This window comes from Lissotriton vulgaris, chromosome 1_1 (assembly GCF_964263255.1).
Source record: "Lissotriton vulgaris chromosome 1_1, aLisVul1.2, whole genome shotgun sequence".
Classification (NCBI taxonomy): Eukaryota; Metazoa; Chordata; class Amphibia; order Caudata; family Salamandridae; genus Lissotriton; species Lissotriton vulgaris.
Genome location: NC_141685.1, coordinates 260,827,679 through 260,853,134, shown reverse-complemented (window position 1 = coordinate 260,853,134; position 25,456 = coordinate 260,827,679). Strand labels below are relative to the sequence as shown.

General features: G+C 47.5%; 2 protein-coding genes across 2 annotated transcripts in view; one reads left to right on the top strand and one right to left on the bottom strand.

Annotated features, from left to right (window-relative positions):
* LOC147746875 (uncharacterized) overlaps positions 1-12,709 on the top strand; it is a 144,714-nt gene extending 132,005 nt beyond the window's left edge. Inside the window, exon 5 of the mRNA XM_086952280.1 lies at positions 6,302-12,709. Within this exon, the coding sequence (XP_086808406.1) occupies positions 6,302-6,346 (45 nt within the window). The 3' untranslated portion in view covers positions 6,347-12,709. The remainder of the gene's footprint in view (positions 1-6,301) is intronic.
* Positions 11,045-25,456, bottom strand: part of LOC147746874 (uncharacterized) — a 290,318-nt gene continuing 275,906 nt past the window's right edge. The window contains exon 12 of the mRNA XM_086952279.1: positions 11,045-13,328. Coding sequence (XP_086808405.1) covers positions 13,168-13,328 — 161 coding nt within the window. The 3' untranslated portion in view covers positions 11,045-13,167. The remainder of the gene's footprint in view (positions 13,329-25,456) is intronic.

Genomic DNA, 25,456 nt, shown 5'->3' with positions numbered 1-25,456 from the left:
TGATGCTGGGTGGGGAAGAATCCCTCCTCCCCTCTGAGCCCAGGCGCCCATGTAGCTTATCCGTAAAGTGGCTTTGTAATCAGTCTTTTTTACAAGCACCCATGCTAGATGCCAGGGACTCTGCGTCACCCCTGGTCAGCGAGGATTTGCGGTTCCTAATGACCCAAAACACGGGGTCTCGAAAAAACAGTCCAACAAAACCAAGTGGTGTAGTTTAGGGTTTGCACCCACTAGATAGTAGTCAATGATCACAGCACATGAAATCATAGAGGCACAGCAGCCTCTCCTGAGTCTAGGGTTCGTATCCTTCCGCTGCTTCCAGTGTTGAAAACGGGATTCCCCGTTGGCTGAGGGTCGCACCAAAGTCCAGTAGGAACCCCACTCCCACGTAACGAGGGGAGGTGTACTCCCCCCAAAATGACGCCTGCTCCCCCTGGTAGTACTGTAGCCAGAGCAGACAGGCTTACTCCCTCGATAGCATGCCAAGCATTTCGGACTAAGCGCGGTAGTAGAAGAGACCCGCTACAGATAGACGCCACACATAATGTATGTAAAAATATCTGATTCTTTATATAAATTTGACACCTGACCTATAACGATAACCATCCACAGTATCACTTTTAGAACGAGGCTCATGTATCTTCGTACAGATGTTTAGGTTGGATGAGTGTTTGTGTCGTTTACGTAAGTTCTTTATACAGCACCCCTTTTACTCTTAGTGTCTGGGGAACAATGGAGAACCAGGCCCCTTCAGCTGGGGCGACGTTAAACAAAAGCAAGGATGCGCATCTGCTGGGGCGAGTGGCCGGTACGAGGCGTGCAGGCCCATATGATGCAATTAGTCCATCGCTGCGGGTACGGTGTGGGTGAGGAGTCCAAGGCGTACTCTGATCCTTTGACAGGCGGAAGGACGATGCGCACCGGCGGGTGTGGGCCAGGGGTACGGAGCATACTCTACGTTCCTGGGTGGCAGTGGTCGATGCGCACCAGCGGGTGCGGGCCAGGAGTACGGAGCGTACTCTACGTTCCTGGATGGCAGGGTTCGATGCGCACCAGCAGGTGAGGGCCAGGAGTACGGAGCGTACTCTACGTTCCTGGATGGCAGGGTTCGATGGAACCAGAGGTGCGGACAAGGACTACGGAGCGTACTCTACGTTCCTGGATGGCAGGGTTCGATGCGCACCAGCGGGTGCGGGCTAGGAGTACGGAGTGTACTCTTCGTTCCTGGATGGCAGGGTTCGATGTGCACCAGCGGGTGCGGGCCAGGAGTACGGCGCGTACTCTCCTGTTGTTACCAAAAAGTCCTCGGCGTCCAGGGGAGCCGCGACCAGGTCAGCAGGGCTCCCGAGTTCCAGCAAGGAGGGGTTCAGTCTTTGTTCCACCGTCTGGGCCGCGACCAAGTCAGCAGGGCTCCAGGTGTTCTAGCACGGAAACGATCGATCTTAGTTTCAGCAGGCTGGGCCGCGACCAGGTCAGCAGGGCTCCAGGGGTCTCGCAGGGGCACACTCGCAGTGCCTTCGGTGGGGGCCGCGACAGCATCAGCAGGGCTCTGAAGGTCTTTCAGGGGCACACTCGCAGTGCCTTTCAGTGGGAGCCGCAACAGCGTCAGCAGGGCTCTGAAGGTCTTTCAGGGGCACGCTCTCAGTGCCTTTCAGTGGGAGCCACGACAGCGTTAGCAGGGCTCTGGGGATGCAGCTTCTGTTGTCCCCCCCCAAAAGAGTCTGTTTCTCTCGTCCCAGGCTCACTCTTTTATCGCCCGAAAATGTCTTTCAAGTCTTTCATGTGGGCAGGGAGATCCCCTCCCCGGATCCAGGTGGTGGGTGTCCTCTGTCATGGGACACTTCGCCTTGTGAAGCAGGAAGGCAGGGTCATCAGCCGCCCAGCAGGAAGCAGCGTCGGCCTTGTAGAGGACAGGACACAGCCCTGAAACTACTCCTCCCCCTGATCTAAAATGCAGGCAGCTATCACCAGATGCTGGAGTTTCCCCAGGCCCTGTCATGAGCTCCAGACGGGGAATACACATTTCAGCAGCCGCCCTCAGCTAGAGTGGACGAGGAGACTACCACTTCCTAAGAGTATTACTTCCCCACTCAGACGGTAGAAATCCTCCATCCTCGAGAGTGCACTAATCAATTCTGAATGCTGGGACGCTAGTCTGCGATTTCCACCATGTTCCTTGGGTCAGATAAATAATTAGAGGTAATAATCAAAAGCTACTAAAAAATGAAGATGGCTGTAAGTATTACGAGGTCATGGCACCCACACCAGGGCAGGACATATCTGCTACTAACAACGCCCCCTGTTCAAGGGCCGACCATAGGGGTGCCTGATATATAAAAAAGGAACCCAAATAGGTTTGAGAAAAGGGTAATTGCGTCGCAAAGTTCAGGGGTTGTTAGCCTTGAAAGGAGGGCCAGGTCCAACAGTTGTTACCTCTATATCCTCCTCTGTAGTAACCTCTATTGGGTGAGGATTGGTTGGGTGCCTTGTAAGAAGAGGAGGCGTTGTCTGTTTAAATAAGTTTGGAGGCGCCCCTGTAAAAGGAGCGACGAAAGGACGCTCGGGGAGTTTGACTTTGTAAGGCTCCCATGGATTTTGTGGATCCGTATCCTTTTTAGGTCTCGGCCTGCGGTCTAATTAGCTTAATAGATGAGTCTATGGGCCTGATTCTGAGTTTGGTGGTCTTACCGCCATACCGTGGCGGCAGCTATCTCCCACCCACCGTATTGTGATGTCACCGCTGGGCCAGCAGCAGTGTTTTTGACGGCGGGGAATATTTTTTCATGTGTCAATGGGCCCGATTCACAGAACTAACTTAAGACAAAATCCTAAACTTTGGTATTCACAGAAGTTAGGATTTTCTCATAAGACCGACTTAAGTTAGGATTCTGTCTTAAGTCTGTCTTAAGACAAAATCCTAACCTCTGTGAATACCAAAAGTATTAAGTTTAGGATTTTGTCTTAAGTTAGTTCTGTGAATCAGCCCCTATGTGAACATTTTGACGCCACAAGTGTTAAATGTACACGTATGCATGATGCGTGCAAAAAATACCTAGTACCAGTACTTTCCCATTGCTAGAGTCTGGACCATATGTGCCCAGTCCAGTCAATGAGTAAATACAGCAAAACGGACTTACCTGGATTTTGGCGCAAACAGTCATTTTCGTCGGAGTCATGACGCTGCTGTGAAGGGGGCCCTGGAGGAAGGGATCCACATGGGAGACTGAAGGGAAATAAAGGGTGAGTATGCACACCAATTCCCTTGATTCTGCAGACTCAAAGCAGACGGTCTTCCCACCACTGTCAGCTTGACTGAACGTGAACTCATAATTCCGCCGACAGTGAACTTGTCTTGTCTTTACCGCCTTCTGACAGCTGTTTCCCCCTACCGCAGTCGCAGCAGTCTGCAAATGGCTGGCAGCATCGGTGGGACTCCGTCGGTCTTTCCTTCAACAGACGACCAACATGGTAGTTTGGCGTGAGGACCACAAACTGTGCGGCGGGAAATCCAACACCGCTTCGACTGCAGTTCCAGTACCTCCGCTTTCGTAGTATTGAATGAAATGACTGTTAAATGGAGTGGTGGACTACAACTATATATGGTGAATTGTAAAATTATTATTGGATTGGGAACATAGCACTCAATTTTCTGTGATCATGGACACATATTCTTATGATCCAGAGCTGTCTCTTCGGACACAAGATGGCAGCTAAAGTTCCAGTGCGAAACATGGGTGGCTGCATGCAGGTTTACAGCCCTATTAACCCTTACGGTTTAGAAAAAAAAGACAAATACCTGGATCTTACAGTCGTCCAGGAGTAAGTAGAGAGCAGTAGGGGAGCCTAAAAACAGGGTTCCCTTTTGAAAGCTCACAAGTTTGACGACTGATAAACCTGGACCCATATTGCAGAAAGGACGCCACACCAAGTGCGAACAGTACTCCACTGCTCTCTTTCTCTACCAACCACTCGGACTGTAATTGAGAGCCAGAAAGCCTGCATTTTCCAGACAATGTAATTTGAAAGCTAAGGGGTTCAGTATACATCCGCTGCTTGCGTCATTAAAGGTAAGTGGCTCAGACCTGTGACAGGAAGGCGGTGCATACAAGAGCTCATCATGTTTACTGATATCGCCTCCGGTTTTAGCGTTTACCAGTGGAACTTCCTGGACATCAGCTGGCGGCGCATCGCTGAGGCCGACACATTGCAAGCGCCCTCAGGGAATAACCAGCTTGCCATGGGTCGAGAGCTACAGTAGAGGCAGCCTGGGTTACCATACATCAAAATCAGATGTTTTAAGGCATGGGTAAAGCAGGCTCTGGCCCAAAGCCCCAGCCTTTCAGAGGGCCCCTGATAGAGCCAGCTCGGTTCTGCAGATCTTTCCCAGATGGACTTCAATCTTAAACATAATTTTAAATACTGTTTATTTATTTTCATTTACTTTTAACATGGGTGATGTGCAAGAGTCTATTACAGACATTTTGCACAGAAATGTGTTTGTTTCAGGCAAAATCCACAGACGAGAAAGGGGAGGAAGTCACAGAGATTATTTGTAGTGGTATTAATGAGCTGCTGCTTTGTTACAATAAGTAAAACACGCGTCACTATCCCTGAATATTAGATAAAGACACATTTAGAATTTGGAAGAGTGTGCCTGTGCACGGTCAGTGACCGGGCCAAAAAAGGCATGAAAGAGCAGACATTGAATCATAAATTCAAAGCTGTTCCGAATAGTGTCCCCCAAAATTTCAAAAATGTCCCTGGTCGGAATATGAGAGTTCAGATCCACTCGTACACCTTGTGTCATTCTCGCAAACCACCGTCTGCTTGTGCATTAGTTTCCTTATCTACATGCAAAATAGGCGCTTATAACAGCATGCACAAAGGAGCTTCTTAAAAGAAGTTTAAAATATGTTTGTTCTTCAATTCTGGCAAACTTTGTAGAAAATATAAGCTAATGTGTGTTTGTGGTTCTCAGTGCCTCCTGCACCTTCCACAAGTTCTGTTCAAGCGCTTAGAAGTAGTTGGGCAGACGTTGGGAGCTTGATTCACTTTTTAAAGCCAAATCTACATAATGAAAATGTTGGAACAAATTCACAGAGTTTTCCATGAGCAAGTCAGGCTTTTGTATGGAATTGATAGATGTACACGTTTCATTACAGGCGATTCACAATAGAGGGCAGCTCTTTATATATGTACTTAAGGTTCAGGTGTGCATAAACATACACAACTGCAAAGCACACTACACGTTTCTAAATTTTGACAAACTCCAAAATTAGGCTCAGCGAGGGGTGTGTGTACAGAGAGGACATGCGTCTGAATCCAGACCTTAGTGCATTGAAAACGCGTAGCATTTTGATGCATTCACACGTCCACTACTAATGGTAAATCTGAGAACATGCCAAAACCCATGGCTAGATGCACGAGAATACCCACACTCCATCCATGAAATGCCTTCCTGAGGCAGAGTAACGCAAGGCCGCGATTTGCAGGGCCTTTCTTTACTCCAGATGTATCAAGCCATGCAGAGCCACACAAGGTTTCCTTGCGTGGCTTGATAGATCTGACTTTAGTGTTGCGTCGCCAAAGGCAATGCAACACTGATAACTATGGGCGCACGTGCATGGTGATGTGCTTGCATACATCATTACGCAGGCTTGCACATGAATGAATGGCCATTAATATCGTAATGGAGCGTACTCGCTAGGCACCCGTCATGTCCCGACACATTTTTTTTCTTTTTCGTTTGTTGCTGATGGTGCACAGCATTAGCAAAAAGCACTGGCAAAGCCAATGGGATCCAAAGGCAAGACCGATCAGCTCTACCAGCCCTTGTTTTGTTTAGGCCGTTTTGATTTCCTGCTGGGTTCCTTCACAGCCTTAGACTTTATCTGAAGTTCAAGAGGGTCACGTGGTTTTCCAAAGTGTACCATTATAGGCAGATTAAACAGGAATTCTAACGGTACAAAATTCACTTGCAGAAAGCTGTTGAATTCCATTCCACCAGTAATGCTTCCACTCATTTTAGTGAATATTTTGGTTAACCCTGTTCACACACAAAACCTCAGATTATGGGCCCGATTCACAAAGGTAAAGTTAGACCAAAAGTCTAACTTTACTACTTCTTGGTATTCAAAAAGGTAAGATACTACTAGTAAAGTTAGACTTTTGGTCTGAGTTCACCTATGTGAATACCGAAAACTTACTCAAATGCAAGTTTACCTTTGTGAATCGGGCCCTTTGATTGTATTGATTAGTGTGCTGGCCTCAATGCTTTAACTTTATGTTCTCTTTCTCTTAGGATGATATGATGGAGGACACTCCACTCTCCCTCTACAGTTACTAGAGAATGCGGTTGGAACATCATGTCGCATGTGGAACCCCGTGACCTCTGTGCACTCACCCTCCTCGCCTGGCACCATTTGAACTGGAGAGAGATTGGCCAACATCTCTTGGACTGACAGCTGACCTAACTCTCGCCTTGTCTTCACGTTCTTGCGTGTGTGAAACATCAAAGGGGCGTCGATTCATAGGTTTCAATTGTGAGTGGGTGAAAGGGAAGAGGGGTAGGCCAAAGGGAAAATAAAAAGTGCAATTTGTGACAATCATTGAACAGTCAAATGAGGCAAGTTCTAAGACTTATCAAAGCAAATTTTGGGCGTTTATTTGATTGCTGTATCAAAATGTTCAGATAGCACCTTAGTGCTCAAAGATTTATTTTTATTTTATGGAAAGGGTAATTTAAAGTGAAAGAAACCAGTAATCAGACCTATTTTCTGCCTTTTGTGGGCGTCTGCACTGAGTTGGCTTGTTTAACAACTTACTGGGAGTTGAGGTAGTCGTTTTATAGTCTGAGCCCGGTGAGACGGGCTTCAGGGTAACTTGTAAATCCTAAAACATCAAACACTTGAATTACAGAGCGAGCAAGAGGTGGCGGAATCACAGCTTAAAACAAAGTCAGCTCTAAACCAAGACATCAACACTAGAATTAGTAAAGAACGAGCAAGAGGTGACAAACTCCAAGCTTGAAACAGAAAGTGAGCCCTAAACCTAAGACATCACACTTGTATTATAGACCAAGGAAGAGGTGGCAGAATCAAAGCTCCAAACAGAAGCACTTCATATTTTTCCCAGAATTAGTGGAATAGGGTCTACACAGAACACTGTGCTTCAGTCCTTGTCTGTGGCAGTCCTCTACTTAGAATAGGAAACAAGATGCAAACCTGTCCAGGCTTCAGTAGTTTTGACTTGTAATCCCAGCATCATCATCCATGTTGTCCACCTCAGGAAATTCAAAAGGTTTCATGAGATGACTTATTTCTACAAATCTGAACATTAACCTAATGGGGAACGAGGAGAGCCCTTCAAGCCGGTGTCAAACGGCATCTTAGAGCTGGCACTTTATGAACATTGGGCTAACATTCCCCTGATGACTTAACGTAGTAAAATTTGCAAATGAAGAGTCTGACAATGAGTAACTCAGTCAAGTTGTGGACATAGCAGGTCCTAAGTTCTGACCTTCGAAAGCCAGCTTCACTATGAGTATCGATCAACTGTCTTTGACAGTTAGGACAAAGATAGAGGGTCTGAACATCTGCAAAATGATGGGCTAGCAGATAGAATAAAAATGGTATCTTTCCTCTTTGGTCAAAGATTAATATGGCACTCATTTTTGTGAGTAAATGCCACACACCTGCCAGAGGTTCTTGTTAGGCAACAAGAAACTTCTTTAGTGGAAAGACTAACTCCATTTTGCCCTGATTTTCTGAATTCTAACCAAAAACCATCCGATGGAATACCTTACAGGTTTATTCACAACCTTCACCTACCTACCTACCCATAATACACAGAACACCACACACCAGAAGCAGCAGGCTGAAAAAAGAAACGTTTTAAAACAAATTCAGGGATATTTGTAAACAAGTAGGTTTGAAGAGGTGCATTAAGCACCTATGAAGATGCAGTGGCCACGATTACAAGAACAGTCAGAAAAAGACTACATACAATGGTCACAACTGAGCCAAAGAACCTAGGACTATACAGTATGCTTCATGATCCCACATACGTGACGTCATTCCTCACTCCCACATTGACTGAGTAACTTTCTACATCAGTGAGCTGGATGCAGGTTGTTGTGAACGGGTGCATATTTCGTTGCCGTATTTGCCCAACTTTTTACTCTTAGTGCTACTGACAGTCTGAAGCTTGACTTGAAGCGGAACAACGATTATACGGAGCCATCTGCATATGTGCCATGGAACTTGCAATCACATACGGTTTGAACTAATGATATACTAAGCCACAGGTCCTTTGAGTTTCTGATCCTACATCTCAACCAAAATATCCGATTTATATCGAATTTGTAGTGCATGAACTATTTCCATAGCCCTCATTCAAAAACCAAATAATTTAATATCAAAGGTTTTTGCAAACCACTAAGGCACATTCTCTCGTCGTACGCTGCCTGCAAAATCTCATCTTACTTGAAATGAATTCTGTCACTTTGCTGGTTCGACACAGATCTTCTCCTTTTATTGTGTCCGACAGCAAAGGTGCTGCTTCTGACATACACATTAGGCTTTGGGTCCACCCCTTTCAACCGTTGACTTTTTACCAGCCTCTTTGACCACTGGCTTCAAACTTTCAGTCAGAGCAGCTTTCCTCATGTTATTGGCTATTTTGAGTATATCTTTCTGCCTCCAATGGAGTGCGTGCATTGCTATGCATGGAGGACCGTTTTACATCTCTCTCCATTACTCTCTTTTGGCTCCTCGTTGCTAGCACATGTACAAATGTACATTTCTGCATACCTGCTGTTACTTATTAAACCCAGAGCTACTGGCTTTACAATGCGTGTTCCTTGTATTGCGATAAATGGCATTGGCAAAAGCTGCCATCAGTGAAGACTTCTTTGCCTGTGTTAGTATTTGGCCACACTTCAAACTTATCCTAGAACACATTGCCCATAAAATTAGACCTTGGGTAGTACTTCCGCAGAAGACTGGTCTTGTTTGTGGTACCCGTATAGGGCTAATCTATAAGACTCAGTTATCCAGAAGTGCCTTGGTCCATCAGGCTAGAAACGTTGCTTTGTTGACTAACACTGGGTGCACTTGTTTGTCAAAAGAAGGCCTTCTTAATTCCCATTTTGGTGATTTCGCAAGAGTGATGCCCACGCACGTTCCAATCCCAAGGTTTTAAGAGGAGCAAGAATATGGCCTATATAACTTCTGCCATGAAGATGTAGATCCTGATTCACTAAAGGTGTGCACTTGTATGATGCAAAGTGGCTCAAATAATAGCAGTTGGAAGGGTCAACTTTTCTGAGCAGAACCCATTTTGCGCTGAAAGCTGATTTTTGCGCAGAAGCATACCCTTTTTGCGCCATATCCTTGTACATGTATGCAAGGGTACGTATTTGGAGCAGGCCAGGCTTACTAAAGTAAAAGCTTGCCTCAAACCCTAACCCAAGTGCAAGAAAGGGATCAAGCAGCATATCGCACGAAAAACCTAAGTGTAATTTACCGTAAAACCTCATCCTACCCGTCTGATCCTTGTGCTGTGTCTACTCATAGGAATTTGGACAGGAAGATGTACAAATCTTTGAATAGACAGTGCTGGCTCACCTTTGCCCCCTAGCATCAGGCTGAGTGGGTCAGCCAGATGTCACACAAGTGCCACAGATGACGCCATAGGCAGACAATTTACGAAGACTGGTACAGCACCATTTTCTCCATTTAATGCAATGCAGCACTGCAGTTCTTCATGCAGTGCACCGTGGTGTGAGGGACGGGAAACCTAAGCACTCGTGAGAATCCAAATCCGAACCTGCTTATCTTCCACACTCAGGCTTCTAGACTAAACAGATCAGCTTTATGGGACACATGCCCCAGGTCTGTACTTTTAGATCCTAGTCTGAGTGCTCCAGCTAGAAGACTGTGACAAACCCCTTATAATGCCAAAATCATCAACTGGATCTACTGTCCTTTCTGGTTTAGTATCATCTGCTGATAACTTGACACAAGCACATGCAATGTTCCCACTCTTCCATCAGGAGTCTTTTTCTTCAGATTATAAAGTGTCCAAATTATGTATTTACTATCATTAAGATGTTCCAAGGGTCAATAGACCACACATCCTTTTATGGAGGCATGAAGTTCTTAACGTTTTGATAAATATTTTATATAAATCACAAACAAAACAATGTACAAAGCTCAAACGTTTAATGGAACGGCTAGAGCTATTCAAAATTTTGATTTTTAAAGGCCAAAGTGATCTGCTTGGGCATAGCATATCGCGTAGTCTTTCTTTGATTTTAATGCATCCCTCTTTGTTGAAGTACACTAGTGTGTCCTTTGAGGCCCCAGTCAGCTATGCTACTGTTTAATGTACTTGCCCTGCTGCCATGAATCAAGCTAAGGATTCCAAAAAGGGGACCAATTTACAAGCCCCGTTGCGCCCCTCTAGCACCACGCAATGTGCTGCAAGAGCAATGCAATTCAAAAATGAGATTAAGGAAGCTCCGTTGCCTTCCTCTGCCAAGGAGGCGTTCCATGGGTGTTCCCAATGCAACATCCATGGATTTTGAGGCATTCCTGGATTTACCAGAAGCAGTAGACCTGGGAATGCGCCAAAAAAAACGACACCTCCTCAGGTGTGGCATAACAAAGAGAAACAGGTTTATTTCACCTAGTTTATTGTCCCTCATTCTATGTGTGCTGCATTCTGCAACCCACATAACAAAGAGGAAAATGCCTGCGGCTATTGTTTTTGTTCAGGACAGTGCCCATTCTTGCACAAACATTATCCTCCTCCTCCCTGTCATGCAGCGCATTAAGGTGACTTGCTGTGCTGCATGACAATGTCGTACACATGTCCCTTCATTTTAAGTTTTCAAAATAGACACATACCCTCTGAAGTCCACGAACCACAGGGTAAGGACTGCTGATGTAGATCATATAGGAGAGAGGGGGCGGAGGAAGGGGAGTAAATGCTGATCTCCACCTGTTGTGCAATAAACCCTAAATAACAGGACTACAAGGCAGGACCTTGACTAACATTTAAAAAAAGAGAAATTAATTTCACTAGAGTAACAATGTATAGGGCATCCTCAGGTGTATTTTTCTTAAATATGCACTTAAGATGTTAAAAAATTAATAGACCTAATTAATCATAAAAAGGACAGCCCATCTCAATTCCTATCAAAACGTTTGCATTTTTCTAAAAAATAAAATAAAAACAATCTAACTATATATAATTAGCACTCCTTAAGACTGCACTGCACAGATACGTTTTTTTTATTCAATGGTAGTTTTGCATTTTTTACCCCTACACAGTTCACTTTGCTTGTTTCCTTCTTAACCTGCAAGTAGAAATGTGGTGTATTTTAGGTATAGTGCTCCTCTTTCACATTGTCTCAGACAAAGTACCTGAGACTTGAGATGTGCTCTTTGTAGTCGATTTGTGTGTAGGAATTGTACTATTGCACCTTTTTCGCAGGAACCATTAGAAGGTTTTCTCTAGAAGCAAATGTTGTAATAAATGATTTCTAAGACTACACACTTTGGTGGGTGGAGGCTAGGCCTATCCACAGTCTGAATTGAGGTCAGGCTAGCGTGTGTGGCCCAGGAATATGGCAAGAGGCGCAGTGGACCTATTCTGGCAGAGGTGGCCAAGGTGGTCCACAGGATTTGCAGAGGGGCACGTTTGGTATCTACCACATGTCATGGAGGCTTTGGCACTACCTTGGCAAGAGTGATCAGGGACCATGCCTGATTTTCAGGCGTAAAGGTGGAGGTGGGGTTCTTGCTCCCCAGGCACTTGTCGAGCCACACATTCTAGGGGAAGATTAGGTGACCAAGGCCTGTGACAATACCTCTGTTGCTCAGAGTCTGATTCCTCAGGTAAAATGGACCCCATTTGATGCATGGGTCTCTGCTGCTCAAGTGCAGAGTAGTACGACCATCATACCCCAGTACCTTCAATGTGCACTTTAACTGGAGAAAAAACAAGAATTAGGCATTCAGATTAAGGACAAAATGTGTTATTAATGCACAAACAAAGCAAGGACAAATATAACAGGATAAATGATGAGCAAAGAAAAGACCATTTGGGTGTACGTTATGTGTAAAATGACCTTGTACGCACTTTCAGGGCTGAGCGGGTCTTGCTGCCGCTCTGGCATTTCTCCAGGAGGCTGGGGAGCTGCTGTCACTGCACGATGGGCTGCCAAGACCCAACCATGCCCCTATGGTCCTATTATCACGGCCTCTAGCCGTGACTGGTTTGCTTTTTTTTGCCAGTGCTGATTTTGGTTTCCAGTCCAGCACTGTACCTTATCCAGAGCCCCACAGCCAAAGTTTTGTTCGATTAAAATATTTAAAAATTATTTTGTTCAAACTTTAGGTTCATGCACAGTTGCATTCAAAACCAGTTTAAATGTTTTTATACAACAGCATTTTGTTTTTAAATAAAAAAAAGCTTTAACCTTTTGTGTGTAGTTTGAGTGGAGGACAGTGCCTCCCTGTTATTGTGACATTTTTCCTCGTGTCCAAGAGAGGCTGTTTGCACTAAGTATTTTACCTTCTACGGGGTGTTTGTCATTCATCCTTCAGAGATGTAAATTCAAGTAGGGCTCGTAGCATTGATATTTCTATGACTTTGGTTACTTTTCTTACATGTTGGAAATAAAGCTTTATTTTCCCCCTCAGTGTTGCTTGTGCTGTAATTTGTATAGCCTGATGACATTGATGTAATATGGTACATCATGATGGTATGGCTAGATTCTGAATAAGAACAGTCTCAAGTTTGTCATGTACTGCTTGTCATATTCAACATCTTTCCAAAGTAGGAATCGCAGGCCTACGAAATACGATGAAGGTCTGTTGTGTTGACCAACATGAGATTTGCTTAGACAGCCAAAAAGGGATTGATGGAAATACCTAAATCAATCGTATCCACTACTTTGGACAGAAACAAAAGAAGTTCAGACTGCCAGAACACAGCATCCCGAGAGCTCCAAAGTTCAGCTTTCTGGATTAATGGGTAGTGAGTATTTCCAGCCAGTATTTCATCAAAGGCTTGCAAACATTGCTACCAAAAGTACAGCAAGTGCACCCCAGGAACTCCTGTTCTGACATCACTGCTTTTGAATTCCCATGCCTGGGGTTAAAGGTCGCTGAAGTTGAGTTCAGGTGCACCGTCAGAAAGTCTTTCTAGATCATTGCTGAAGTCTCTTCCGTCTAAGTCGTAATCATCCAGATCACTGTCGAGCTCTGGTCGGGGTTCCGTTTCCAGGTCTGAGCTGGTTCTGGGTGAAACTTGAACACCTACAAAGACAATATAGGTAAATTACTACACATGCAGTTAGCGGGGCGTTAGTAGACTCGGCTCAACCACCAGTGTAAAAAGCATTTCTGCTACTTTTCAATGGGGCACATGATAACATCATGCAGCGCTCTTCTAGGCACCCTAAATCTACATCTTTGTTAATATATCATAAATATGGAATGTCCGATCTATCCTGAATCCCTTCCTATAGACTGGTACCAGGAACTTGACCCCCGATGATCAATAGTGATGGAAGCTGCCATAGTCCTCCTAGATCCCCAGTAGAATACAAACACTGGGACCGATTCACAGAATGAACTTAAGACTCAATCCTAAACTTACTACTATTTTGGTATTCACAGAATGCACTTACTACTTTTGGCATTCACAGAATGCACTTACTACTTTTGGTATTCACAGAATGCACTTACTACTTTTGGCATTCACAGAATGCACTTACTACTTTTGGTATTCACAGAATGAATTTACTAATTTTAGTATTCACAGAAGTTAGGATTTTGTCTTAAGACAGACTTAAGACAAAATCCTAACTTCTGTGAATACCAAAAGAAGTAAGTTCGTTCTGTGAATGCCAAAAGTAGTAAGTGCATTCTGTGAATACCAAAATAGTAGTAAGTTTAGGATTGAGTCTTAAGTTCATTCTGTGAATCGGGCCCACTGTCATCTCCACACTTCCCTTCACCTGGAGTAAAAGAACAGATCTGTAACCTGTCCAGTCACTACTTCCAAGAATGTGAGCATGTTCACCTTCTTCTTGCAAATAGGGCCTCCCTCGTGCTTGCCCAATTCTGTCTCTTTCCACACACAGTCCGCCTCATGAGCTCTCAAACCCACAGTGAGAATACATGACATCTCTGCTTTGCTATTCAGGGTATGCCACAGGCCAAATAAACACATTGGAACTGATTTTCTTAGGAGGCCTGGGCAGAATTTTGATTACACCAGAGTTATTTCGGTAATTCAGCACTACTCTTGGAGTGGCATTGAGGACAGTAGCATCAAAGTACAGGTGGCTCCATGACCACGAGTTCTGTACCCTCTGCCACTCCTCTGAGTACATCGCATGTGAAGCTTGCCTTACCTTACCTTTCGGTTGAAAAAGACTCCCTGATACCGACAGGGAAGGTGCTGGGCGCCTCAGGAGATACAACAGAAATATTCCAATGATGTGCCTGATATCTTCGGATAGCCAGCCAACCTATGGAATTATGCTCCACCACCTGTCCCCCAGTTCTGAGGCAGTCTTTTGCAGCAGCTCAAACTGGAAGGAAGAAGGGGAGATTCCCTCGACTCTTGTGAGCACCCGCCCCCAAACTAAGCCCTCTGCCAGGGTTGCGATTATTGCTGTGCTGATAAACGCACAAAGCCGCAAAAGAGGCCTCACAAAGAGGTAGCGCCCCACTCTTACGTAGGTCAGGTGAAAAACCGTTGCTGCCTTCGATGTCACCGCGGTCTATGAACTCCGGTCGGCAGTAACCAAAGACCTCGGAACTGACAAAGCCGCCCTCCTTGGCTTTGTCAGTTCTGAGGTCCTTGGCTAAGATCTTTCATAAGCCTCGACTCAACTCAAATCTGACGGCCCCTTCGACCCAGTCGTCAAAACCATCCTAGGCTCCAAAGCCCTGATAGACATTAAAGACCCCCTTGAACAACTGTCTCTGGGAAGCTGATCCTAAGACTACAGGGGGAATTGTATGCACAGCAAAAGAGACTAGTTATAAATCACCACAGTGGGAAGATTGAGCAAGCCACGGAAACCTATGAAACTCTGTGTAGGAAGGTAGATCCTGACTATGGTTGCCCCCAGCTTTTTGCTTTACGTTTTAGCTGGTTTTTGACATAGTTGGCCTGGGACCCTGCCAATCAGGACCCCAGGCCTACTGCTCTCGCTGTAAAATGGATTCCATGTACCTTAGGTACATATCTAATTGGTACTGAGTCACCTTATCAGTCCCTGTAACTCAGGGCATAGGTGTACCCAGGGCCTACCAGGGGCTGCAGCATGTATTATGCCACCCCTGGCTGGCCATCTAAATCTGACACAACTGGCTGCACGACAGCTGGGGCAAGGTGGTGTAATCACCCTTTGCTTTAGATATAGTATACCTATATCTAACCCTAAAATGGACACATGTATTCCTATCAGTCACTCCTATGGCAGGCCTTAGCAATCCTGAAGGCAGAGTGCTTGGAATTATGTGAGATGGTGCTCTGGCATGAGCTGAGCCCGTCTGCAGCTTGTGGAACCAAGTCCTAATAGCTGTTCTATGATAACGCGTACCATATACTCTTAAGTGCATTCTAATCCTCGTGGTTATTTGCTATCTTTGGTATCGCTTTATCAAAACATGTCGAGTAAGGTGTCATACGAATTGGAATACTAACCCCTCGCCAATTCTGGCGACGGGGTTAGCATTCCACCCTTCTAGAGGGACACGACATGTATGCAGCTGTGAACCCCGGTTAAAGTTAACTCGAGCCTCAGCATCACAAAATGGATGCAGCCACCACAGACACAAGTCTGACCCCCTGCAGCTGGGAGTCCTTCCAGCGAGGGGAGCTTGGACAAAGGGTTTCCTTTCAGGGGCGGTGCTAGCACCATCCCAGACAGGGTTTTGTGTATCCTAGGTAGGCAGGGCTGAATAGGAAGGTGACTGCAAGTGGCACCCCGGTGCTCACTGTGCATCTGCCAGTTTGAACCAGTTCCAGGGGCACACCAGCCCCTGAGCTGGGGAAAGTCCGGCATGGGAGAGGGGTGTAACCACCCCCCTTCCTGGTCCCACCCATGGGCAGGACCTAGTCCCGTACCAGCCCCTTTCTTTAGAATAAAGGTGGGAGCGGGGACCCTTCCAAATTAGATCATCTTTGAATCCTGAAACAACTTTCTACGAAAGGAACTCAAGACTTCTTCCTAAGATTTCTCCCTTGTGACTAAGGAGTAGTCACCCTGCATCTGCGGGCACCAACTAAGAACACTGCGGTTTGCTGCACGTCCTTCCTCCGGAACCAGACCGACCAGCACGACGAGAACCGGCTTCCCTGGCACCTCTGGCGTCTACCTACATCATCAGCTCAGCTGAGATTCGTGGGTGTGACGAGACCTCGAGGGACCAGCCATCTTCAGAACTGCACTACGCTTATCCAGCACGACCGCCGAGGGATCCTCGAGTGAGTGCTTTGGGGTTTGAGAAGCTCTAGCCCTGAGCAGCTCCAGCACCGAAGTCCAGCCACCCAGCATCCACGAGATCTGCGTGGGGCCCTTCTGCTCTTTGCTGCTCACCGCGTTGTCCGGCCACTTGCCTGCTGGCTTGTAGCCCTCTTGACGACGAACGACGACACTTCCATCGCTGGTCTGGTTGCTCCAGACTGGCCCTTGCTCCCCTCCAACAGAGGAGCACCCCGGACCCTCCTGGTCCACTCCAGACGCCATTTTGAGTCCACCGCGTGGGCTTGCATTTGCCTAGAGTTGTTGCCCCAATCCTGGGTCCAGCATCGCCGACAGCAGATACCTTCGTGGGACAGCTCGCACCTCCATCCTGGTCGCCGACAACGCCTCCTGGTCCGAGAGACTGCAGAGCCCAGCGTCGCCCACTCACCTGGTCGAGGTGACTTCATCCGGTGCCATCCTGGTGCCCATCTAATCACTGGCTAGTGATTCAGAACTTGGTCCCCTCTGCTTACAGGTACCCTCTTCAGTTGATCCAGTCCTTGGATCGGTCCGGAACATCTTCACTGGTCGCCTGCCAGCAACTTCCACTTCAGGCTCCTGGTTCGTCAACGAAGAAACCCGACGACACTTGAACCCTATGCAGCCGCAGCCCCTGGGCTAGGTAAACAGAGTACCCCGGTGCTCCAGCGTAAACCAACTCTCTAAGTGTCTAGATCCACTTTCGTTTTTGACCTACCTAGTTGGGTTCGCCCGAGAACACTAAAATTTGTAATTTCTAGCAACCACAGACTTTGTCCCGCATTACGCGTGAGAGTTCCCACTCTGCACACGGCGTTCCTAGACCACCTGCTTCTAATCCAAGGGTTCAGCATTGTAGGACTAGCGATTCCAAAGTCTTTGAGAGTAGTACTTACCTGCTAGTAATTTCGCATTCCACTTCTGTAGTATATGGTTTTCCGTTCCCCACTCGGGCATTTGTGTAAATTGTGCGACTTTCAGAAATTCTTTAAGAGCTTTGTATTGTGCTTAGCGCCCTGTCCTCATAAAGAGTCCAGGGCTGTTGTGTTCTAAATAAATATCCTTTTATTTTCATAACAACTTGTGAGGTGTTTTTTCACTTGGTGTTCAAGGGGTATATGTGATGGTATAACAGCTGGCTTAACACGCCCTCTAGAGTTTAGCCTAAAGACTGCTCTTGTCCATGCTACTAGGATAGCTGGTCTATAAGGTTGACTTACAACCAATCATCAATAAGGGTCGTTTGGACTGATACATAGTGATCACTAGAATAGTGAGCACTGCATATCAGGCCAACTTCTCACATTGGTGAGCAGCGGTTGGGATTTGAGCTTGCTGTTGTTTTACCACACGTATCCTAAGAATATCATTTGAAAGATCACATAAGTACCAAGGTACATATAACTTAGCTTAGAATACTCTGAGTTCTACTGAACCAGCTGTTGTAGTTCAACAGGGCCTAGCACACCCTGACTACAACTCTTAGCAAGGGATCAGTAGGCAAACAAATAGTGTAGGTAAGTGCACCACTTACACCTCACTAGAAAAGCATGTCAGAAAAAGGAGGGAACTCAGAGGCCCCCCTTGTGTCAGTTGACCCTCCACAGGTCGTCTCAAGATATGCAGCTCTTAGCTTCCAGGAGATGAGACAAGTGTGTACCTCCAGGAAGCTAAAAAGGGGTTCTAACCCTACAATCCCATTCCTGATTGGTCTCTTAGAGACTTATGATGCCAGGAGGGCTTCTAACACAGGCCCTTCTAATCCAGATGGGAGTATGCCCCCCTTAGAGGGAACCCGTGGGGACCCTGACCTCAACCTCAATGAAGCAGTCAGTGAAGGTGCGGAAGAGGATCAGGAATTGTCAGGGGATGAGGCAGACAAGGGACAGGTAGAAGTCGGTAGACTCACCAGGACCAACTTAAGCAGGCATGAGAATGGACTTGGGGGACCCCCAGGGCCACTTTCAGGCAGGCTTAACATTGGGAATGGACGAGTTAGGTCTCTATCCAGAGGTTCTAACAGATCCATTCGTACCAATGGCTCTCAAACCTCTTCTCACAGAGGGATGACATCCCCTCAGAGAAGAGAGCATGAAGCTAAGATGAGGGAAGTGAATCTGAGGATTGAAAGGGAAGAACTTGCCCTGGCCAAAGAGAGACTTGCCTTTGCTAGAGAGCAGAAATTGAGTGGGACAGACCCCACTGGTGGCAGCATTTTACCTAGAGAGAAGGACAGGAGTTTAGACACTAGACACCTGAGTAAGATAGTGCCCCCCCTTCAAACAAGGGGATGATATCCACAAATGGATAACTGCTTTGGAGAGAGCCTGCACTGTCCAGTGCGTCCCCCAGAGTCAGTGGGCAGCTGTCTTGTGGCTCTCCTTTGAAGGCAAAGGTAGAGATAAGCTCCTCGCTACTAGAGCTGAGGATGCTAACAATTACCAAGTCCTGAAAAACACACTGATAGATGGGTTTGGCCTAACCACTGAGCAGTACAGGTTGCTGTTCAGGGATACCCAGAAAACTCAGTCTCTGCCACTAAGGCTTTGGAGGGCTGGTTGCTGGGCAGTAAGGTTACTGATTACACAGGATTGTACAATCTCATCATGAGAGAGCAAATCTTAAATAATTGTCAAAATCAGCTTGTGCATCAGCACCTGGTTAACTTTGCTCTGGCCACCCCCCAAGAATTGGGTAGGATGGCAGACAGATGGGTCAGAACCAGGATTAGGCCTAAGAACCAGGGTGGCAACCAAAAGACAGAGACTAACAAGCCTCAAGAGAAGGGTGGGGATAAATCTACATTGAAGACTTCCCAAGGGCCCCAAAACTCCAACAAGGGTGGTGGGTTCCAGAACACCCCTTCAGAACAGAAAAAGCCTTATTGCCATGCCTGTAAACAGGTGGGCCACTGGAAAACTGATAGCAGTTGCCCTAAAAATAGCAATAAGGAGAACATACCCCCAGGTACTACTCCCAGACCTCCTGTTACCACTAGTGGTAATCCCCCAGGTGGTGGGAGTGCCCCCAAGAATGTGGTGGGCATTACCTTGGGATACCAGGTGGATCATGGCCTAGCCAGATCCCCTGACACAACTCTTGTCTGTGAGACTGGCATGGGGTTTGCCAACTTCACTACTGGTTCCCACACTTTGGGAAAGTATAGACAAGAGCCCCTTATCAATGGTCAGAAAGTTGAGGCATTCAGAGACACAGGGGCCAGCATCACCATGGTGATTGACCATCTGTTCCCCTCTGCTCAACTGACCCCTGGTTTTAGTTATCAGGTGACAGATGTTCATGGAGTGAAAAGAAGGCATCCCATGGCAGTAGTCGAGCTCAGTTGGGGTAATGTCACGGGGCCCATGAGAGTGGCAGTGACAGACAACCTACCTGTAGATTGTCTACTGGGGAATGACCTGGAACTCTCAGCATGGGCTGAAGTGGAGCAAGAACCCCACTCCATGATGGTAGGCCTACCCAGAAAGGTTAGTGGGGCAGTAATAGCTACAGCCCCAGTCCAAGCACCAGTCCTCCCTGAAAAGGTTGGAAGGGCAGTGGTAGCCACTGCCCAGGCTCAGACAGACTTTCCAGAACAGGATAGGAGGGCTGTGTCAGTCACAGCCCACACACAGACTGAGTGCCCTCCTGAAAAGGTTGGTAAGGTTGAAATGGTTTCAGCCTCTACTCAGACAGATAGTGGGGTTGTGAAGCCTGAAACAATGGATCACTCCACTCAAACAGAGAGCATTGAGGAGGAAGAAGAGTCTTCCCCCTCCCAGACACTAGGTGAGAGCCAGCCTCCTCAGGGAGCTGACTCTACCCCTGTTGAAGGAACTGCCCCAGAGGTAGTCAGGCCTAGCCTGGCAGAGCCCCTGATGGCAGTGGACCCTTCCCAGGTGGGACCCAGTCTGGAGCAGGTAACCTGCACCTCTCTACCCTGCCTCAGTCAGCCCAGGGCTGCAGAGGTCAGGGAGGCCAGTGGACCCCAAAGAGCCCACTGTCCACAGGAACACCCACATCATCAGATTGAGGACACCCAGGCTAGTAGCCCTAGCCAGGTGACAGTTCCATCCATTCCAAAGGGATCCCCCTTACACTCAGTTAGGGACCTCCCACACATGGATTCTGCTGGGCACAGCCAAACCTGGGACCTGAGGGCCCCAGACCTGAACTGTCCCTCCAGTAAGCCAAACAGAGGGACCCAGCCTCCAGCTTTAGGTAGCCAGAGGCTGACCCTGAGAGCACACTGCATCTCAGCTACAGAAAGAAAGGCACACATGATGGATGGTGATTGGAGGAAGTTGAGCCCAAAGGTAGAGGAGCCTCACTTCAGTACTCCATCCCAGCATCAGCCTTTTACTTTCCCAAGACACACCAAAGACAGAGATTCCATATGGTGGAGACCCTCAGATACCCTTAGGGTGAGGGGTCGCTTAGTGGACCATGACACAGGGGGAAACCAAGCCAGAGCTGGTCCTTCCCTATATGGCCACTTAGGCAATAGAGGCTTACCTGGACAAGGATAGCCTTATCTCCTTTCGTTTGGGGGGGGGGGGGGGGGGGGGGGGTGTTATGTAGGAAGGTAGATCCTGACTATGGTTGCCCCCAACTTTTTGCCTTGTGTTTTAGCTGGTTTTTGACATAGTTGGCCTGGGACCCTGCCAATCAGGACCCCAGGCCTACTGCCCTCTCTGTAAAATGGATTCCATGTACCTTAGGTATATTGATGCTAGGCAGCCACATGTGCGCCAGCGCTGGGAGAAATCTGATGAGCGCAATATTTTTGTAAATTTGGGGTGCATATTTATGAGCCCCTCGTAGCATCACTTGGCCTCATATATATGGAGTGAGGCAAGGCAGCGCTAATCACCATTGATTTACTCTATGCTAGGGAAGTGTTCCTTGGCCATTGTTGTGGGTGTTTCCACGCAGCACCCATGGATTTTGACGTTTACCCATATTTACAAAACCATGTAAACCAGGGGATGCATCAAAACCTTACTGCTCCCCGAGGGAGGCGCACCGAGGAGAAATGACTAACTTTATTTCTCCTCGTTATTTCCTCTTCCCATGTCTGCTGTATTCTGCAGCTCACCTAGAAACAGGAAAAAAACTGGATTTTTTTGTGCAGGAAGGTGTCTCTTCCTGTTCCTAAACTATCGTGCCAACAACAAGGCACCTTTGCATTCCTGCCCTATCCCCCTGTGCTAGCAATGGATTCCATGTACCTTAGGTATATATCTAATTGGTACTGAGTCACCTTATCAGTCCCTGTAACTCAGGGCATAGGTGTACCCAGGGCCTACGGTGCATTCCTGCCCTTTCATTTTACCGTGGGCAGTGCAGTAAGGTAACTTGCTGTGCTGCCCTAAGCCAAATCCCCCATAAATGCATGCCTTGGTCGTCCTCAGCTTTCTGCCATTCCCACAGTGTAGCACCTTGCCTTGCTGCACTGCGTTGCGCGAATCCTTAGTAAATCTGTCCCTAGATCTTCCCAGTGACCCTCACTTGTGGAAGGCATTCTTGGAGCAGAAGCCCATGGAGCTGGCATGTGGTCCTAGGGTGATGCAGGATGCCATCATTCCTTGGAGGCGCTTGCAAGTTCTGGCTGAAAAAGAGAAAAGAGCTGCTAAGATGCGAACACCCTCTGCAGGCTGGTGTAGGCTGTGCTTGTGAGAGTGGAGTACCACTCCCAGGAGGGGCTGATCTGGAAGGGGGCTTTTGTGCCATTTATTGTGAAGCCCAGGCTGTGGATGCGGGGCCAGGCATTGACGCTTGCCTGTGCTCTTGAGCAGCCAGTCGTCAAGGTAGGGGAAACCGTGGATGTCCCCCCCTACCCCCATCCTGCGTCTACCACCGCTGGGCATTTTTGGGGATCCTTGGAGCAGTGGTAACCACGAACAACAGTACTTTGCATTGATAATGATTACCACTTACCACAAAGCAGAGGTAGTGCAGGTGAGTGGGATGGATGGAATGTGGAAGTAGATGTTTTGAGGGCTAATGCCATCATGCAGTTGTCTTGTTGAAATAGTGGTATGGCATCCTGGAAATGTTCTGAGAGGGTTTAGCGATTGAGGGACCAGGCCTTCTTGGGTGTGCGAGAGTAAAGAGTGAATTCCCTTACAACTCTGGTGGGGGGGGTACTGGTTCTATGCCCCTTTTCGAAGCAGCACCTGTACTTCTTCTTGCAGAAGGCTCAGATTTTCTCTGCTGAGGGGTGGGATTGTCTGAGGGGTTGTGCAAAGTTCTAGGCGGTATCCCTGGCAAATAACCGCTACCACTCATTGGTCTGAAGCGATTTCCTCCTAGCAACAAAGGATATTGTTCAGTCTCCTCCTAACAGGTGTATCTGATATGGGTGGAGGCAGAGGGAGTTAGTGTTTGGAGATGGAGGCCTCCTTAATGGAGCCACGCTGACCATCTTCCCAACTTTTCTTTGTAGGCACCCCTAGTGTATCCTCTTAACACCTGCTAGTGTAAGAGTATTGTTGCCTTCAGTATGATGGGGTGGGATCCGGGGATGCGGCATTAGAACCTCCTATAGATTGCTGCCTGTGAAAGGCCATGTATTTGGGATTGTCTGTGTCAAACAGATATTCTTCATTAAAGAGTAGATGGTATTGTACCTCTGGCTTGAAGCCTGAAATGGGGAGCTAGGCATGGCATCTAGTGACAGTGCTGGTGTTGACTTCCAGGGAAGCCATGTCTGCAGCATCAAGGGGCTGCAGATGGTGGCGTTGGATATAATTTGCCTCCAGAAACTATTTCCTTACCCGTCTTCCTGAACTCCTTAGGGAGATACGCCACTCCTGTATCTCATCACACTGTGCCCAGTCATAGTAGAAGAGGAGGTCTGCGTATTTGGTGGCAACGTCAATCTTTTTGCTGTCCATGATGGGCAGGGTTGCGTCGCCCTTGGCTTGAGTGGAAGCTCACTTGTGCGCCATATGAACCACTAAGGCATCTGGTGGGATAGGATTCCCAATGTAGGCTGGTTCATAGGGAGAGGGATTATATTTATTTTCAGTCATAGCTGTTACTGGGTCTTTTAAGGTGTCCGGGGCCGATTTTAGCATGCCTTTTAGTATAGGCGGAAACTGTGTTCTTTTAGACAAGGATAGTTTTTGTAAAATGAAATAGGCTTTCTTGTGGAGGCCATGCACATCCACCTGTGGATAGTGGTTGCCCAATGGATCACCTTGTGGTAGGCCGTGGTGCCATCCAGGGGGCAGGCCCTAATAGTGTAGTGGTCCAGATCGGGGTCTGCTGGGTTGTCTGTGAGTCCTGGGTCAAAAGGTGCGTCTTAAGGGGCAGCCTGTGTTACCTGGAGCCAGATGAGGAATGTGGAGATTATTCTGACCAATGTAGAGGCAGTGGACTTTGTGGTAGAGTAAGAGGAGAAGGTAGTGGTGGAGGAGGAGCAGGTGGTGGTGGTGGAGAGCATAGAGGAGAGAGATTGTGTCTCAGTCCTTTTTATTCTTGGGGGCCACAGGGGGCTCAAAAGCAAGTTCATACTCCAATGTAAATCCCCTCTTTTGAGGCAGAGTGTGAGAAGTTGGCCTGATATGCAGTGCTCACTATTCTAGTGATCACTATGTATCAGTCCAAACGACCCTTATTGATGATTGGTTGTAATTCAACCTTATAGACCAGCTATCCTAGTAGCATGGACAAGAGCAGTCTTTAGGCTAAACTCTAGAGGGCGTGTTAAGCCAGCTGTTATACCATCACATATACCCCTTGAACACCAAGTGAAAAAACACCTCACAAGTTGTTATGAAAATAAAAGGATATTTATTTAGAACACAACAGCCCTGGACTCTTTATGAGGACAGGGCGCTAAGCACAATACAAAGCTCTTAAAGAATTTCTGAAAGTCGCACAATTTACACAAATGCCCGAGGGGCACGGAAAACCATATACTACAAAAGTGGAATGCGAAATTACTAGCAGGTAAGTACTACTCTCAAAGACTTTGGAATCGCTAGTCCTACAATGCTGAACCCTTGGATTAGAAGCAGGTGGTCTAGGAACGCCGTGTGCAGAGTGGGAACTCTTGCGCGTAATGCGGGACAAAGTTTATGGTTGCTAGAAATTACAAAGTTTAGTGTTCTCGGGCGAACCCGACTAGGTAGGTCAAAAACGAAAGTGGATCTAGACACTTAGAGAGTTGGTCTACGCTGGAGCACCGGGGTACTCGGTTTACCTAGCCCAGGGGCTGCGGCTGCATAGGGTTCAAGTGTCGTCGGGTTTCTTCGTTGACGAACCAGGAGCCTGAAGTGGAAGTTGCTGGCAGGCGACCAGTGAAGATGTTCCGGACCGATCCAAGGACTGGATCAGCTGAAGAGGGTACCTGTAAGCAGAGGGGACCACGTTCTGAATCACTAGCCAGTGATTAGATGGGCACCAGGATGGCACCGGATGAAGTCACCTCAACCAGGTGAGTGGGCGACGCTGGGCTCTGCAGTCTCTCGGACCAGGAGGCGTTGTCGGCGACCAGGATGGAGGTGCGAGCTGTCCCACGAAGGTATCTGCTGTCGGCGATGCTGGACCCAGGATTGGGGCAACAACTCTTGGCAAATGCAAGCCCACGCGGTGGACTCAAAATGGCGTCTGGAGTAGACCAGGAGGGTCCGGGGTGCTCCTCTGTTGGAGGGGAGCAAGGGCCAGTCTGGAGCAACCAGACCAGCGATGGAAGTGTCGTCGTTCGTCGTCAAGAGTGCTACAAGCCAGCAGGCAAGTGGCCGGACAACGCGGTGAGCAGCAAAGAGCAGAAGGGCCCCACGCAGATCTCGTGGATGCTGGGGGGCTGGACTTCGGTGCTGGAGCTGCTCAGGGTTAGGGCTTCTTAAACCCCAAAGCACTCACTCGAGGATCCCTCGGCGGTCGTGCTGGATAAGCGTAGTGCAGTTC